General features: G+C 40.1%; 1 protein-coding gene across 6 annotated transcripts in view; it reads left to right on the top strand.

Moving 5' to 3' along the window:
* Positions 1-19,617, top strand: part of ush2a (Usher syndrome 2A (autosomal recessive, mild)) — a 207,714-nt gene that overhangs the window by 20,480 nt on the left and 167,617 nt on the right. For 5 of the 6 annotated variants that reach the window (XM_061814395.1, XM_061814394.1, XM_061814398.1 and 2 more), the window contains 6 exons: positions 3,173-3,236; positions 3,758-3,859; positions 4,021-4,210; positions 4,313-4,533; positions 5,303-5,524; positions 10,263-10,356. In XM_061814395.1, coding sequence (XP_061670379.1) covers positions 3,173-3,236; positions 3,758-3,859; positions 4,021-4,210; positions 4,313-4,533; positions 5,303-5,524; positions 10,263-10,356 — 893 coding nt within the window. The remainder of the gene's footprint in view (positions 1-3,172; positions 3,237-3,757; positions 3,860-4,020; positions 4,211-4,312; positions 4,534-5,302; positions 5,525-10,262; positions 10,357-19,617) is intronic. The other variant, XM_061814396.1, reaches the window with a different exon arrangement.

Raw genomic sequence — 19,617 nt, forward strand, 5'->3', positions numbered from 1 at the left:
CCCTATTAATTGAATCTCTATTGTTTTTCATTCTTGTTAGTTTGTTTGTTCTTCTTCTCCGGACTCAACATAAATGTCGCACCAGGGCGGCAGCGACTGCCGGAGATAAATTCCTTGTGTTATTAAGCAGATTCTGATTATCAGAAGTAATGGACTGGCGACATGAGCCCCCTGGCTGTGTACTCAGAATGTTTTTGGTGACTCTCTGTGTTACTTTTTTGGTTTCACTGTTCCACAAAGTGCTCTAAGGTTTGTGTGCACGTATGGTCAGAGCTGCGTATAAATGTACAGTCTAAATTGATAAAGCCCATATTTTGCATGGGGCTGTACATGGGCATTCTTAACCCGCACTTCTGTCTCTGGACTTTACAACTATAACAGGCCATTCTAATTTTTTGAAGGCAATATATTTTTTGAAACCATTAAAATTATTTGAATATTTGCATCATGACAGAGAAATCTGCTTCTCAATTACAGTACTGTATGTGGTAGTAGCAGCTCAAAGAAGTGTACGAGAACAGCACTTGCTAATACAGGTAATTGAGTGTTTTAATCACATAGAAATGAAATTGAAGATAGTAAGAGTACAATGTACTGTAGCATGATTGTCAAAACAAAATGCATGGAAATCACAAAAAAATGCATAGTTTCTGGTATCTGCTTTCAACAGTTCCAACGACATGAAATACAAAAAAAGCCACTTAGCGTTGCACCGGATGACTGAAACACGGAGTTTGCAAGACAGGCCTACACACAGAAGGCAGAATTAAGGCTTATACCTTGCATCATCCCGGTAACAATAGGCAGAGTGCTTTACAGAGGAAGCCATAATCCCATTTCCACACTCTAAAGAAATCCTCAGCCCAAGCCTCAGGCTGCACAACCACACACTGTTCGAACACACTTAGATCCCATAACACTCTCGCGCTCTCATTCATTTTTTGACACACACAACCACCTCAGCACACACACTCACAGTTGCACAATGTGCTTGAGCCAAACGCGGCAAAGCCTCCCTCAAATGCAAATGGCGCACACAGGGAGTGTACACATGCATAGGCTCACGTTTGGAGTTTGTTGGAGTACACACAGTAAAGCTTCTAAACGCACGCATTCTCAGACAAAAGCTAGACATGGCAGGGCTTCTGTCAACGCTTTGAGACGTTATCCTTTTTCTAAGAGTTGCTGTCAAACTAAAACACAACTTTGTTGGACACTAAAACACCCAGGCTCTCTTTGGACCAACATCATTGCCTGCGTGTGTTTTAGTCCTTCATGTTAAGCCAGCATTGTCATGTTGTGTGTGTGGAGATGTGTTCACTTTTGGGTTTGATGGTGCCTCTTGTGTAGGGTCCAGTCATTTCCTCACACAGCCTTTCTTCTCTGTATCAGTCAGAAGCACACTTCCATCACAGGTCCTCATATTTGACTAATTCCTACAGGTTTCTTGTGGCTAAAGCAATTTTCAAGATTGAGAGCCATTTGTGTGAAGTGTTCGCCAGCTTTATGACGCTTGCTTGCGTCAACGATCACAATTTTCTCGGCTGTAAAGTCCAGTGACATAGGTCTTGACTCTGGACACTTAATATTTAATGAATCAACCGGTGGTTGGGTGAGACCCTTTGGATCCATTAAGACATTTTACAAAATTGCATTCTTTTAATTTAGCGGAATTTTCTGTTCCAACATGACTGCGCCTTGATGCACAAAGGTCAAGGTTCATAAAGGCGTGTTTGAATGAAGATGTCCATGTGTCTGAGAGTTATAGAAAAACTTGAGAGCCCTGACTTCAAACCAACTATTGCACCACGTATTGCACCAATTTTCTTATCCTGTGGATTGGGGTAATAAATGTTGCCCATGGGTTACAGTTAGTGCCCAATGACCACAAAAGCAGCCTGATGGACTCTTCTAAAGCTAGCTGACATTTCTTACGAGAAACAGATGTTTCCTAGGAATGTTGAAGAAGTGATCATTTGAAAATTCAAATACTTTTTTTGTATATACTTGCAAAAATTGTGTTTTGCATACGCAGTAAACATTTTCCAGTTTCCTATCTTGTTACATTATTAACTACTGTGAGAGATTAATATGATCAGGGTTTTCACATACATGAATTTAATGTATTATTCATAACATATAATTAATAATAATTTAAACAACATTGTTATTGCAGAAGTGTGTGTGAAACTGTTAATTGTTCACTGTCAAGAACCTCCGGTGCGGAGGCGGACCCAAATACAGGACTTCAAGAAGGAGGCATAATGTTCAATGTGGTTTATTCCAGAAACTGGGTCATACACGGTGTAGCAGTCCGACAGGGCAGAGGTACAGAAACGCTAGGCTAGGCGGGATCCAAAAGACATACAGAAAGGGTTCGATGACTCTGAAGCAAACTAACTCAACAGGACAGGATCAAACAAAAGGGAACGGAATCGCTGTGACAAGGGTTACTCAAACTTACGCATAGAAGCAGAGAGTCCCACAGGCAGTGAATGTAACTCACTAACACAAAGCAACAAACTGGCAAATGCCAGTGACAAAAAAATCCAACTTAAAAGCCTGTCCAATTACAGTCCAAATGTGAAACAACTGTGACCAGTGACAGGTGTTATCGCCCAGAGCAGTGGCCCGGCCACGCCCTACTTGGCAGTGGCCAAGCCTTGCTCATGACACTTCACATCAGTCAGTATCCCAGAGATATTAGTCAATCTCAGGATCAAAAATATTGGTGACTTTTGGTATAGATGTAATTGCTAATTGCTCCAATACAAGTCTTTGTTCTGGTATTGTGAGGCCTTCACAGTCATCTTATTCTAGATGCACAAGTTTAGAATTTATAGCAATTTTGTGTATAGCGTTACAACTGTGTGGTAAACACCATGTTTCTCAGTAATTGAGATTCTCGTGGATGCTTTATATCTTCCCAAGCTATTGTAAAGACTTTAAAAGCCTTGCTGCTCTTTAATAGAACTCAATGCAGACTGTCTCTGATCTTTCTTTTAACCTTGGATCATGAACCGAGCTAATATGAGCAGGTATATGGACAGCTTCACTTAGCTGTTATCAAGAACCCGATAAGATAATCTACTGAATACTGTGAAATCCTCTCACTCTGTGCCTTCAGTCCAAAACCATTAACACCTTCTCGGTGTTCCTTTCATCTCTCCAGGGTCCAATCAGTTCATGGGGCGGATGCAGGATTTTAGATTTTATCCTACCACTTTGACCAACAGGTGAGTTGGATAGCCAAATGTGTCAGTGGATGGTTTTGGGAATGTATCGAAAAAGGCTGCTTGAAAGTGGGAAATGAAATATACTGTACGGCTAAGATAGCAGCAGAGGTGGAGTAGTTTGGAAGGATAAAGAGTTAAAGGAAAGATGTCTAATCCATGTATCTTAAAATCCATACAGCTTTCAGAGGATTTTCTTTAGAAATTCAATATTAGACAATTAGCATTTCTTTAGGCAGCGATGCACAAAGTAAAGACTTAAATGAGAGACAAATTAAGCCTATTTTGGAGTTAGTGTTTTGTCAAGAACCACGTAACAGGTGATTTGTTAAAGAAAAGATAAAACTTTGTGGTCATCACTAAATTAACTTGCATCGCACTAAACATAACACTGTATTGCCCTTGTTCCCTTAACCTGCAGTTTGCTTAGAAAACAAGCTACATTTAATCCTTTTAATCTTGCAGTTATTCTACCTTCTCAAAGACTGAAATTGCTTGCTTTAGGTGTACTTTTTATTCAACAGGGAAGTAGTGGAGATTTATTCAGGTGTCCTGCCACAACTCCACTCCCAGTCTGAGTGTCGGTGCCCACCCACTCATCCGAGAGTGCACCCTTTAGTAAAACGGTACCCTCAAGTTTTATCTGTATGTTATTGTTATAATGAGCTTTATAACTGAACATTATATATTAGCTTTTATTTTAATCTGTTGCGTTCTAAGTGATTTTGATTTCTCTTTTACATAAACATTTCTTTTTCCATTCTATTTTTTAAAAAACTGTGAATAGATATTGCATCCCCAATGCTGCTGAGGACACCACCAATGACCGAGTATCAAGACTAAACCTCATTGCACATCCACTCGCTTACATCAACGATCAGGACATGGGCACCGTGTGGCGCTCAAAGCTCATGACCACACAGGAATTGGACAAAGGAGTCACTATCACTGTGGATTTGGCAAATGGACAGTACCAGGTAACTCAATGGCAGTGCTTACATCCTGTAACTCATTCTTAGCTTTGAACATTCTTCACTTAACAAAACTTGTTGATGCTTATTCACCCCACTCTGTTTCAGGTATTCTATGTCATCGTTCAGTTTGGCGGCCCATTGCCTGAGTCACTTCTGATCCAAAGGAAAAGACTCCCCGATCAACAGAACAGCACCAATAGAGAGCAACCCTGGCTGGACTGGCAGTATGTGGCTAAAGACTGCAGTGTGTTTGGAATGCAGAACAATGGGCCACTGCTGACACCGGACTCAGTCAACTGTCTCCAACTGCCCAGGTATCCAGCAAGGTGTGCTTGTGAATCCCGAGTGTTACTTTGTATTTTAAAGATACTTGAGTGACTCGATCTTTAATTGCCTACAGTTGCTTTGGCACATTACATTTTCCATGCCCTCCTTTGAGACCAGATACACGAAACTTGGAACACCATCTAAGACTCTCTCACACACACACACTGTGTCTCACAAGCGATATTTTGGCAGAGCTGCCGGTATCAAGGCCTGAGTTGGCACAAGATAGAATGGCTTGGTTTGCCTACCCTATGTGAGTTCATAGATCATGTCGTCATTTATTTTTATTTTTTTTGCTTGATTGACAGATGATATCACATGTAACTGTGCCTGGCATGTTTGCATGCATTAGTTAATTGGGCATGAGAGCTTTTGGAGCCTGCACTGGCAACATAAAACCGTTTCTTACCTTAGCAGATAATTGTGTCAATAAGGGAGGGTATTGTTTGATCCTGGACGATTTGTGTTTCTTATCTTGATATCTTGAGATTTATTCAATCCTGCAGGACACTTTATGCGTTCACTTTTGAGTGTTTGTAAAGATCAATGCAAGTACATTGTTTCAAGTGTTTTCTGATCACCACATTGTGCTCTCCGCCTCCTTTTGCTTCATTTCTGCATGTAAGATAAAAATTTTATAGAAAACAGATGAAAAAATTTACCTAAAGCAGAAAAAATATTTATGAAGTTTAGCATTTATAGTTAACAGCGTCAGTGGTTATGACCGTATTTTTAGTTAAGGCAGTATTTTTTTTTCCTCCTTTCCAGCAATTTACGCTACTCTGAAGGTAACATCACAGTCAGCCTGCTGAGCCCAGAGCCAAACATTAGGCCAGGCTACAGTGATTTCTACAACACCCCCACCCTTCAGAAGATGGTACATGCCACTGAGGTACGGCTACACCTTAAAGGACAATACTACACCGGAGCAGCTGAAGTAGACCAGCGACACAGACATTATGCCATCAAAGAAATCACCATCAGTGGAAGGTATGTTGAACATGTTGAAATACAGTTAGTCACTCTTTTTATGGTTCACGCCCCACAAAAAAAACATTTTCAGAATTGCTTGGATTAATTATTTAAACTGGAAATATACCACAAATTATGATCTCAAAACTCTTTAAAATCAACTTCATTTTACAGTGGACAGTATCGTCTTAAAAGTCCAAGGCGATACATTAAGCAAGTCTTAAATCAGACATGTCCAAAGTCCGGCCCCCGGGCCAATTGCGGCCCGTGGACAAATTTTTACCGGCCCGCGGCCTCTATCATGAAATCAATAATATGCGGCCCGCCAGCACTGTTGACCACAGTATAAAATACATGTGTACAAAAAGCTATTTTTCATATTTTTCATTTCACCAGAAGATGGCAGTAGCCCTGTGGCCGCACTCTGGCCGCCGTGACCCTTGACCTTGCGTGATCGTTTCAGCCCAGCCCATTTCTAACATGGCGTCTGTAAACAAAAAAAGGAAAGTTGACCGCGAGGGCCGCCGCTTCCAGGACAAGTGGAAATTTGAGTATTTTTTCACTGAAATACGAAACAACTGTGTCCGCCTAATTTGCCAAGAGACTGTGGCTGTTTTCAACGAATTCAACATCAAGAGGCACTACCAGACGAAACATGCTAGCTACGACAAGCTAACTGGGAACAAACGCAGTGAAAAAGTGAAGCAACTGGAAGCTGTTTTAACGGCACAGCAAAGCTTTTTCCACAAGAGTCCGTGAGTCAAATGAAAATGCCACAAAGGCAAGCTACGAAGTGGCAACGCTGATTGCAAAGCACTGCAAACCTTTCACTGAGGGTGAATTTATTAAAGACTGTGTAATGAAAATGGTTGAGAAAATTTGTCCCGCGAAGAAGCAAGAGTTTGCCAATATTTGCCTGGCTCGTAATACTGTGGTACGGAGAATTGAAGACGTTTCATTAGATATTAAGAGACAGTTAGAGGCAAAAGGAACTGAGTTTGACTTTTTCTCGTTAGCGTGCGATGAAAGCACGGATGCGTCCGACACCGCTCAGTTACTGATCTTTTTAAGAGGAGTGGACAATGACATGAACGTGAGTGAAGAGCTTCTGGACCTCCAGAGTCTGAAGGGCCAAACAAGAGGAACGGATTTATTTGTTTCTGTTTGTTCCACCGTAGATGACATGAAACTACAGTGGAATAAAGTCACCGGGATTATTACGGACGGCGCACCTGCCATGGCTGGCGAGCGGAGTGGATTATCAAGCCTTGTCTGTAACAAAGTCAGCGAAGAAGGAGGCTGCGCTATTAAACTCCACTGTATTATTCATCAAGAAGTTCTCTGTGCCAAATATATGAAATATGATAATGTTATGAAACCGGTGATAAAGACTATTAATTATATTCGCTCCAAAGCGCTGTGCCACCGCCAGTTTCAACAGTTTCTTCTCGACATCCAGTCTGAATACGGAGATGTTTTGTATCACACCGACGTAAGGTGGCTCAGTCGGGGGTCTGCGCTGCAGCGCTTCTTCTCTCTCAGGGAGGAAATTGGACAATTCTTGACTAAAAAGGGACAACCCATGCCACAATTAAATGATCCTGTTTGGCTGGCTGATTTGGGATTTTTAGTTGACATAACGCGACATCTGAATGCGCTGAACACAAGCCTTCAAGGGCAAAATGCAGTGGTAAGCCAACTGTATTCACACATCAAAGCCTTTCGGACCAAGCTGCTACTTTTCCAAAGACACCTGTCACAGGCGCAGCCCAATACCGCACATTTCCCGTCGCTGCAGGAAATTGTGACCAGTTTCCCACAGATCAATATCAGTGCGCAAATGACAAAGTATGCAGCAGACATCTCATCTCTGGTTGAGGAGTTTCAGCAGCGCTTTCGGGACTTTGCAGCTATTGAAAAGGAGATCACGCTTTTTTCCTCTCCTTTCTCCGTGGACCCTGATGACGCTCCAGACCACCTGCAACTGGAGCTCATTGAGCTGCAGTGTGACGCCGAGCATCGCAGTCGGCACCAACAGCTCCCTCTTGTCAACTTCTACCGCCAGCTGGATGAAGGCAGGTTCCAAGCAATTCGGACATTTGCTAAGAAAATGCTGAGCTTGTTTGGCTCCACATACATGTGCGAGAAGACATTCTCCGTTATGAACATTAAGAGCCGCATGAGGACGAGACTGAGTGACTCTCACCTGCGTGACGTCTTGAGCATCAAAACCACTGCTCTTGAGCCAGACATGGACTACATACTGCAATCAAGATCCCAGTATCACCCTTCACATTAGTGCAGGCAAGACCTATGTTAAGTCCTCTGAGTTGAATAAATTCTTAAATCTCAGTTAATTAATTTTTTTGTGATGGTCAAAATCACAGTTTGAATATGCAGTGATCATTGTTTTGTTTTCAGCACTTTTCCTACAGTGAGCATATAATAGTGAATAATATGTAATGTTTCACATGAACTTAGATATCCTTTATAGTTTTCTTAATTTTTTGTGGTTTGTGATTTCGGTAAAAACCTAAATGTAAAAAAAAATGTAAAAGTAAAAGTATGCCATTTGTAATTAAATTAAAAAAAATCCCAAAAAGTTAATTTGTATTTAATGTTAATGGTTCAAAGAATGTCAGGCTAAATAGTCGGCCCCCACACGTTTTCACCTTACCAAATCTGGCCCTCTTTGCAAAAAGTTTGGACACCCCTGCCTTAAATGAACGTAATCTCCCACACACGAGTGACCACCAACGTGTTTTTTTCCCCCATTTTATTCCCATAATAGACGCGTTGCAATGTTTTCGCCATGTTTATGAGTGTTTCCAGTTTGAGTTGGCAAGATAAAGCTTCTGATCTTAAAAGACGGGATGTGGTGGTATCGGAAGACAAGATTTTATTGCAGTAGTCTGAAATAGTGCCATTGTAAGCGACAAAATTTGTCTTGTTGTCTGTTGCAGGCATAATGTGTTGTCTGTCTCAGCCATCTTGTCTTTCCCCCACCACCGGCATGTTTTTTTTAATGACTTTATCGGTTGTCATCCATTTTGAAAGACAAAATCTGTCTCGCCTGATCGAAGCATTGTGTTTTCTGTCTCACTTCTGTCTGTCCCACACTGCTGAGTTTTTTTTAAAAAATAACTTTATTGGTTGTCAGATATTTACTGTACTACATCAAAAGACATGCGACAAACCTAAAAATAAATTAGCTTTCGGATTCAGATTTAACTGTACTGTGCACAATAATGACGCAGAGTACAATAAATGTATTTTGCTGTGCTGATCAATGAGGTCATTGATCGGCTCAACTAATTATGATATTATCGCCGATCAGCATAAAATGTTAATCAGCCAATACCAATCAAGCCGATCAGATCGGTGTAAAGTCTAGTGTTGAATAGACAGCTTGATATGAAAAAAACATCACTAAGAAATGTGGGTATTAGAAACAAAGATCCATCCAGTGCTGAGTATAATGCAAGCTCTTTTCTGAGAGTAACTTTAAATACATTTCTCTATTAGACAGACAGCATCCATTTTTATAGCTGTGGTAATTATGGGATTATGCAGGAGGCAATCATTTCTTACTGTCCTTCCATTCCCTCTAAGACATTTTAATTAGTAGCTTGTTACATTTTAGGAAGTGGACTTTCATCTTTGAATCCTTTACATCCCCTCCCATTCAATTTTCAGTAAGCATGCAAATGGTCAACCTGTGAGAAAGTAAAGATACAACAACAAAACACAAACACTTTGGCACATCAACAAAAGTAAATTTATAGAGAAAAATGCCATGTCGTGACATTTTAAAGCAATATTGTCCCATGTCATGCAATATCCATTTTTACTATTAAGTGATGGCTGATCATAGATGTTTGATTCATCCAAGGGTAACATTATAATCACTGACTTTTTTTGGGCAGCATTCTACTGTTTGAAATAATTTCCCTCTCTGCTTATCTGTTTTATACCAAATGTCATCTACAACTGTTTTCTGTTTACTAAAATTTGTTATGGTAGTTATACTTGAAACCTAAGGTTGCCACTACCAGGGCATGTATGTAAATCTTAGACCACAGCCATTTGCTGTTGTCAGAACATGTAAAATAAAATAATCAAGGGATGCAATTTCAAACCATCATTCACAGATTATTGTTGTTAGTGACACACAAGCACCAGGCTGCATCTAGATTTGGAGTTTTTGTAGCAAATTTTGTCAAAACAATTCCAAATATTTTACAGGCAGGAGGACTCAATCGACCACATCACAACAATGCAACCTTCTTCAAATACTTGTTAATTATGAATTGACAAGCCCTCGATACTTATGTACATCAGATTTCATTAATCTAAACACTGGAGAACAGAAAAACGCCACAAAGGGAGCAGGAGGTGAAAGGATACGCAGAAGAACAAATGAGAAAAAAAATCATCTGAATGTCTGAATGAATAATTAAATTGATGTCTAGCTGTGTGTGCATGTGAAAGAAAGAGAGAGAGAGAGAGAGAGCGCTGTCTGATGCATGTTATGTTGCTCTGATCATTTTCAGCATGACATTTATAAATGTTGAATGGGAGCCTCCTAATGGCCCTTCTAGCATTCCATGAACGTACTGGTCAAAGCATAAAACCTTGAAGCAGGGCAAGCTTTTCTTCCATTTGCTTAAATACAGCTGTAAGAAATGGCATTCATTTTGCAAAGTTCTAGAGTACAGTACATATCTCATATTTGCACTTTCTGCCATGCAACCAGATGTGAGTGTCATGGCCATGCAGATCACTGCGATACCAGCGTATCCCCCTACCGGTGCCTCTGCCTGCCTGAAAGTCACACTGAGGGAAACAATGTGAGTAACAAATATGCATCCATCCATCCATTCATTTGTTTTCCATTCCACTTATCCTCACTAAGGTTGCGGGTGTGCTGATGCCTATCTTGCCTGACAGTGGGCGAGTGGCGGGGTATACCCTCAACTGGTCTCCAGCCAATCACTGGGCACGTATCAACAACTATTCGCACTCACATTCACAACTACAGATAGTTTAGGTTAATGTATCATCTGTGTTTTTGGGATGTGGGAGGAAACCGGAATAGCCGGAGAAAACTCACATAGGTACAGGGGGAACATGCAAACACAGGTGAGGCTAGATTTGAACCATGGTAGTAACAAACATTCTTACACCAAAATGGCACATTTTTGAAAATGAAAAATGTGATTTCTTAAAGGCCCTTTTCACAGTTCCAACAATTCCATACCAATTCTTCCTTGGAAATCTCCTAGAATTTAACACGATACCTAACAGTGATTGGAGACAACTAAGGCCCAGTACACACACAAAGGCAATCAGCCAGTTTTTGTGCCGATTTTGCACTTTCCGGACCAAGCACGACAAATGCCTGACAATCTTGAGTTTTATTAGATTGTCCTAGAAGATTGTCCTTAGGATTTATGTGTGTTACGAGTGGAATTGTCCCGAATTTCGGTCTGAAACTGGTTGGGGCTCACAATGTTAAAAATGTGAGTTTTCTCAATATTCCTGAAAACTCATGTGTGCATGGAAAGCAGACTTCTCCTGAGTCGTGATGCCGAGTGGTGAAGCACCTAAGACTGACGAACATGGAAACAACTGTAAAAAAAAATAAAAATCTCTGAGCTCAACACACACGACGATGACCAAAACTGTTGAATGCCCAATTTAAAAAAAAAAAAAAAAAGAAAAGAAAATACCACCCCCCCCAAACCAAAAAAAAAAAGTATGTCTCTGTATGTCTGTCTGTCTTATGTGTGCGGTCAGCAGCAGATGAAAAAAATCTTTGAGTGGAAAAATATTTCTGTGCACCAGGCCTAACATTTACCTAAACATTATGTAGACACGTCCCCACAGAGCACAGACTAAACCAGCAGGGGAGACTACCTATCGTCCTAATTCGACAATTTACAATGGACCTAAAAACATGCGCAGAGAGCATTTCTTTATTATTAGAATGAATGCTCATACAAACTCAGTGTAAAAAGTTTGGTCTCATCATCAGTTTATCTCCTTATTGCTTGATGCCCTGACATGGACGGTATATATTTTAAAGCATGGGGGAAAATGATGAATGACTGCAGAGTGCTAACATCACTGTTATATTGTATACTTCAGGGTGATTACATTGAAGGATAAAATGTATCCATGTAGTTTGTAACATCTTTTGTGACGCAAGTCCTGGAATTTCTGACGCCTTTGTTTGGTCAGCAGGGATGAAAATGTTCTCTACGTTTGCACCGCCTCACCTGAGCAATGCCAGCCTGAATTATTCACAACGTAATCTATCATTCATACACTTATTTGTGTATTTTAGCCAGCTAGCATAGAGCGCTCAACAAGCTTTGCTTTCGTTGCCAACCGAACGTCAAATCTTCCTACTTGCTTTTTTTTCCCAAACATTGTCATATGCGACTGTAGACAATTCTATTTGTCACATAAGGCTCACACTTAATAAGACGTTGTCAATTACCTTTTGTCATCCTGACTAATACGCATGCAAAATCACTGCTTCTGTTTCTCTTTTCCATCCTTGTTATCTCTTTTAGCACCGTGCACCCAGCCGTCTCCATCCTCTTCCTTTGTCGACTGCTCTGTCTTATGCTGTCTCTCCTGGGTCTCAGTTGAAATAATGTCTTAAATCGACTAGAACAATGACATTCCCTCAGCATGCATCTCTAATCAGATGTCTTTCTCTGTTTGTCTTTTTCTCCATTTAACTGCACTTTTTCTTCAGCAGTCCTCAGTTCGCATTGCCTGTTTTGTACGAATTTTATTCATTTGAATCAGTTGCTCTGCTGTCCCAGGTGTAGCAGGTACTCCAATGAATTCACATTAGTCGTAATCAAGAAAAGTTGTTCAATTATTGGTAACATAAATTTTTGCTGGCATTTTTATGAACCTGCTGTACCTCTTTTTATTGGTAGAAACTATCAAATTGCATAATTTAAATGAGATTGAAGATGAAGGAAAACGACCATTTTTTCTCCCAAGAATACATTTTCTGTGATACTGCTAATCAAAACATGTTGTTCTGGTTAGTATTACGTTTGTGGAATAAGAATTAAACGATAATGCCTCAACTTCCAGCAAACTCAGATTATGGCCATTTTAGGCAATATCACCCCGTGCTGGTGACTTAAATACGTAACTTCGCAACTACGCTGGTGATACATACGTCATGTGGCAAATTTGAGGCTCGTTGGTTACATGATAGTAAGAACATGAACTTTCTAAAATGCTCTTCAAACTTTCTTGTCAGCAACTGCAACATAAAACGACAGGTTTGAAGATGATGCGTATGTCATGTGACCAAACCTGGCTGGATACACAAGAAATCTGCAAACCTGTTGTTACCCCTTTGAAACTAAAGAAGACTCAAAAATGCATATCCAATTAGTTGCCGTTGGCTTTCACATTTAAGAAGTCTCTCAGTTCCAAAAACCTTGGTGAATACGACATCACTTCCTCTCGTGATACTGTTTATTTGTTGTTTGTTTGGTTTGGTTGAATCATTAACCAATCCAAATAAACAAAAATCATTCATTAATAAACAGTAATCAGAAAAGAAATTGCAATGATCTTCTAATTTTTTTTTTTTACTGATTATGAATTCATTGATGGAATAATTGATTCTCAAAATTTTGCATATGCATGTGTGTGCGCACACGTGCATCTTTCCCTGTGCACGTTTTTCCCAAAGCCTCTGTGCCTCATCCCTCACTGTGAATATTCAAGACCTTTCTTCTACCTCTGTAATAAAAGGCTGTGGGGAATATTAGCGTTTAATATTGCATGTGTTCTGTTGACTACAATCGGCCGCGCACCATGACGGATGTTCAACTAATCTGCAGAATTTCCACAGTGACATTAAAGTGACAGAAATGCTCAGACATGTGTCAAGATGATCAACGGGGGCCTCGGTAGACATACACTTATAACTCGCAGAAGCTCAAACACACTCAAAGCCCCCATCCCCCCCCCCCGACATCTCTCTTTCTCATAGTGTCTTTTGATGCTTTCTTATGTGCACTCTGAGTCACATTTAATCTGTCAATCTGTCCCTCCACATCTGATGGATTCAGTTATGTCTGAAAACTGCATCAGGTATTGCATTTCAAATCGCAGCATACCATATTAAACAATGGCCCTGATTTACTGATATTCCAAACAGCAAGCACTAAATTGCATGTTCACTCCCTCTAACCGACTGCATCCACTGTTGGCAACAAGTAGAAAAGTGTACGAGAGCACCATATTTAAAGGATGATTTTTGCACCTAGCACTCATGGTTTTCACTATTTGGAGCTTCTCGCTTTGAGTGAACAGGTTGGATAGGATTGGAAGTGAGCTCATTAGAGGGACAGCCCAAGTTGGATGTTTTGGAGACAAGGTTAGAGAGAGCAGACTTAGGTGGTTTGGACAAGTTCAGAGGCGAGAGAGTGAGTATATTGGTAGAAGGGTGCTGAGGATGGAGCTGCCAGGCAAAAGAGCGAGAAGAAGACCAAAGAAAAGGTTGATGGATGTTGTGAGGGAGGACATGAGGACAGTGGGTGTTAGAGAAGAAGATGCATGAGATAGGCTTAGATGGAAAAAGATGACACGCTGTGGCAACCCTTACAGGACAAGCCAAAAGGAAAAGAAGAGGGAGAGAACCAAGAGCGCAAAATGATATTTGAAGTGATGGAATTAATATAGTTAGTGGAAGAGGCAGAGAAGCATACTGTGTTCTTGAGTTGCAGCACAGAATTATAATTTTGGGGAAGCGAGGAACCATGTAAAATCACTTTTTGTTTGACTTAAAGTTTAATTAAACTGAATGACCTGTTGTGTTTCTGAACAGAGTAAATGTTAAAAGTCTGATAATAATGTAGTTTTGAATTATTGCGATATACACTAGCTTAGGACTTGAAAGTTTTTGGGCACATTTTATGGGCGAGGCCAATAACTAGCCCTGTGATGTCATCAGACTGGGCCGTGTATTGTATTGGTATATGAGGAGGCCCTCCATCATTATACAAACACCTAGTGTCCTTATTGCATACAGTGATCATTTCTTTTAACCTGATCCCATTACTACCAGTGCAATGTCCAAGTGGCCATCAAACTAAGCTCACACTTCCAAAAATATGTCTAATATATTTTTGTCTTGCCATCTGGCCCCATCTTGTGAGGTTGCAGTAAACCAGGCAAGACCACTCTGCGTCCTGTTGCCAGCCTGAGAGCGGTTAGAGAAGCTGGCGGAGGTCAGGCACAACAACATTATGGGTGTCAGCCTTTCAGGTCCCTGCCGCCCATTGCAGCGAGCATGAAGAGGGAAGAAAATTGATCCAGGGGAACCGATACATGGCTCTGTGGGTGGTTATGGCGCAGCCTTCGGGAGGCACAGAAAAGCGTTGTCCTGTTGAATTTCAAAATTGTCCTGCCGGAGGAGCTTATTGTGATTATGCCAGACAAGGCAACTATCTGACTGATGTGAAAGTTGTGGCGAGGCTGGCTTTTCAGAGCATTCAGCGGCACGCCCACAATATCTGCAAACCGAATGAATGTCTCAAGTTGACATTAGCTGTGGTAGGTAGAACAATAGGTCTTTCGCAGCATTGTTTACGGCACTGGCATCGTAACAGAGGTTCAAAACATTCAACGAGATTCTAGCAATCCATGAAACCTTTTGAAAAAGATTTCTTCCTGTTTTTTCCCCTAAATTGATTAAAGAAATATGTTAAAATGCTAATCCTTAGTCTCCTTAATTACATGTTCCATCCATCCATACATCCATTTTCTACCGCTTATCCGAGTTTGGGTTGTGAGCGTATTAGTTGTAGCAGGGACGCCCAGACTTCCCTCTCCCCAGCCACTTCAACCAGCTTCTCTGGTGGGATCCCAAGGAATTCCCAGGCCTCCCAATAGGACGTGCCCGGAACACCTCACCAGAAAAATGTCCATGCCACCTCATCTGGTTCCTCTCCATGTGAGGAGCAGTGGCTTTACCCTGAGATCCTCCCAGAATACCAGCTCTCTAAGGGAGAGCCCAGACACCAAGGGGAGGAAACTCATTTCGGCCGCTTGTATCTGGGTCTTTCTGTCATAACCCACAGCTCGATGACCATAGGTGATGGTAGGAATGTAGATTGACTGGTAAATTGAGAGCTTCACCTTTCGGCTTAGCTCCTTCTTTACCACAATGGACCAATACAAAGTCTGCATCACTTTAAACGCTGCACTGATCCGCCTGTCGATTTTTTTTGTTTCATTCTTTCCTCACTCGTAAACAAAACCACAAGAAACTTGAACTCCTCCACTTGACGTGGGATCGTATCCCTGACTTGGAGAGCGTACGCCACCCTTTTCTGACTGAGGACCATGGCCTCAGATTTGGAGGTCCTGATTCTCATCTAGGCCAGGTTGAAAATCAATATTTTTTTCATGATTTATTAAATACAACTGCTTTGAACTCTTGATTCAATGACAGTGTTATACTGAACAAAGTAGTAAATGAGGGACTTAATGACCAGTGCCTCTGCTGGTTGCAGACATTTGGAACACTACATTATGCCTCATTTGTTTCAAGATAATTAATAATTAATTCCACACAATCAACACACTTTTAAACAATTAATTATTATGCCCATCCTAATATTGTCGATCTGTGATGTTTTTTTTTTTTTTTACCATAGCTGACATTTGTATGTTTTCTGTTTAGCTTAACTTTCCACTTGTTATTTTTATGTCTGCATTCGTGGGTGATGGATATTGATAGGCAGTGACGTTAAGAAGGACTGCCCAGCATCTCTGCTGCAAACATCTGCTTCAACAGCAGATTTACACCTAGGCAGAGGTTAACCGGGTTAACTTTAAATACACACAAAAAGAGTGTGTGCACACAAACACACAAGCGCGCACACACTTGGGGCACGACCTTTCCAGTAAGAACGTGAAATTGGTCATGGCTTTTAGGATAAGATGAGTTCCCCAGCAGATTATTGCACACCAATGACGCGTGTACACACACATGCACGACAAGTGTACACACGCACACAACACACACACATGCGCACGCACACACACATGGGCGGTTTGTGACAGGCCATCTGAATGTCTACACATCAATTCGCACAGGCTTCTTCACTCAGCAGGTTTTACAGAAAATTCGTAGGGCAAATGCAGATCTATCTTTTTCTTTCCTGTATTTTGTCTTAACTGTAATATTTTAACTATCTTTTCAAACATCTTTTCACAAAAACAGAGTTTCCCGAAATTTTGTACTAACCAGCAACCATAGAACAATAGAGTACATTCCTACCAAACCTTATTCTAAAAAACACTTATAATCCACTCAATGACCTCATCTTCATGAGATACAGTACATCTGGTTGGTCTAATGATATCTGATATGATTACACTAGATAAGATATTTTATTGATCTCCAAAAAGGAAATTCTGTATTACAACAGTACTTGGTAAAGTACCATGCAAATAAACTTTACAAATCAATTTAGATTAAAAGAATGTAATAAAACTCTTGCATACAGTGAACAACCTGAGCCACTATTAAAAATATGACTCATATTAAGATGTGAACCCAATTCGAATGAAGCTGGGACATTGAACCGTAAATAAAACTCTAATAAAATTACTTCCAAATCCTTTTCATCTTATACAATTAAATATACTCCAATGACAGTATTTAATGTTCACACTGATGAACATTACAGTTTTTGTTGGTGTTGCAAATTGTCTCTCATTTTGAATTTGATGCTTACAACATATTCCAAAAATGCCATTCAAAAAAAAAAAAAAAAAAAAAAAAAAAAGACTGCTCAAAAACATTTGGAACATTGCAAAGGTGAACAAGTTAATTGGAAACAGGTGATTGAGTGAAAGGCTCAGTTGTTTTCTGGGAAGGATGGGACCACTCTGCCTACCCTGCCAGGTCGTTTAATCAGAATCAGAATCAGCTTTAATGGTCAAGTATGTAACAACACACAAAGAATTTGTGTCTGGCAGTCGGTGCCGCCCTGGTACGACATTCAGAAAAAATAATTTCCTTGCAGGTGTCCTCAGATATCTCTGGGAGTTATTCAATTGGTGTCGGACCATTCACCAATTACGATAAATAACTCAAAACTATGCAAACTTCCTGGGTAACCCGTCTCTTGCACAGCATTTCTAAAGATGTTTAAAATTTCCACTCCCACCACACTTAAGTTGTACAGCTGGGGTCCACCATGCTTCTGCTGCTGTCCTTGTCCTGTTCAGTCCTTTCCTATAGTGTCCTATACTTCACAAAGCTTAGCACTACTGCCACATACTGTACAACGCTCACATCTGTGTCATTGTACAGGTAATGTCCCGTCTTTTATTGTCTTCTGACACCCCCCTTTAAAATGTTCTTCTGTCTGAATGAAATTCAATAAGAATTCATCAGAATACAAAGAACTACAGTGGCATCTTAAAAACTCCAAAGTAAAACTTTTCCTGCATAAAAGGCACACAGATCTTCCTTTTCAGTTTCAGTGAAGGATTTTATATATATATATATATATATATATATATATATATATATATATATATATATAAAATAAAAGCCACATTCTTTACAATTATACAGTTATAATGTTGTGGCTTCATAATGAAAAAAAAGTGCGAATACAAGACTGATGTGTCCCCCATTAAAAATGTGTGGCGCATTGTGAAGCACAAAATAAGATAATTGGGACGCTTGACCGTAGACCAACTGAAATTGTCGCTCAAGCAAGAAAGGAAAAGAATGCCTACATACATACAAAGCAACAACAATTAGTTCATCAGTTCACCAACGCTTATTGAGTGTTGTTGAAAGGAAACCTCATGTAACACAGTGGGAAACATGTCTCTGTCCCATGATTTTTGAAACCTGCTATTGGCATCAAATTCAAAATGAGTGGATATTTGAGGGGGGAAAGAACAACAAAACAAATTTGATCAGTTTTAAAATTAAATCTTTTTTCATTGTAGTGTATTCAGATATAACTTGACTGATTTGCAAATGATCGCGTGTTTTTTTTTTTGGTTTTTGTTTTGCAAAACTTTTCAACTTCATTGGAATTTGGTTTGCAGTAGTTTGCTCCTCTTATTTAGCTAAAAATGTTAACTGATAATATTATAAACAGCAAATTTGAGACAGTAGAGTTTTAATGCCTTATAAACTACAACTAGAATAAGTTAATACCATTCTGGCATTATTCTCAAACCAAAGCTTTAGATATGTATGATAATACAATAAAAACTCAAATACAGAGGTTTTGTTTGAAATATATTTTTTACAGTGTACTCTTTGACACACCTTTTCCATTACAGTTTTCATAACTTGATATACAGCAAATAGTTTAAATATCTAAACAAACTGCAATAAATACCTACCATCATAAGAGTTTGCATGTATTTTGTAACGATATTGACATTTGTTTCACTTTATTTGCAGATGCATCAAATTGAGCTCACCAAATAGCAAAAGACAAGTGCTACATTTGAAAACCTTAAACTTCGAATTTTTACTTCTTTGTCACCCATACTGTTTGCAGAAGATGGAATGCCATCAATATCTTTTTAGATGAAGAAGAGAATAAACGTGTACTCTTCAGTCCCAAACATCAATCCCTCGACTAATTAGTAGGCTGTGAGAGAGGGATGGTAATGCACCATTGAATAGAAAGAAAGGGGGGGGGACTCCCCCTTTTCATTTGCTATGGTAATATTTCCTGGTCACATACTCTATGTAGCAATGAGAAGAAGTTGTTGGCGGACACCAGAGAGATGAGGGGGAAGTCTGAGTGAAGGAGAGAGGTGGGAAAATCAGCAAAAAGACTTGAGGATGATGGGTGGGAGGTTGGCTGTACTCAGGTTGAGGAGACGAAAGGGGCACGATCAGGGAAGGATGTATATAGGAGAGACTTGTAAACTAAGTTTTGCTCTTGAACTCCTCCCTCATGCATGACAGCAAGAGAAGAAAGATAAAACAAGAGCTGTCTATTAAAGTGCAGAGGAAAGTACTTGGATTCACTTTGATGGGGTTTTAGGACATTGAGATACACCAAGAT

The sequence above is a fragment of the Syngnathoides biaculeatus genome, chromosome 3 (assembly GCF_019802595.1).
Source record: "Syngnathoides biaculeatus isolate LvHL_M chromosome 3, ASM1980259v1, whole genome shotgun sequence".
Taxonomy (NCBI): Eukaryota; Metazoa; Chordata; class Actinopteri; order Syngnathiformes; family Syngnathidae; genus Syngnathoides; species Syngnathoides biaculeatus.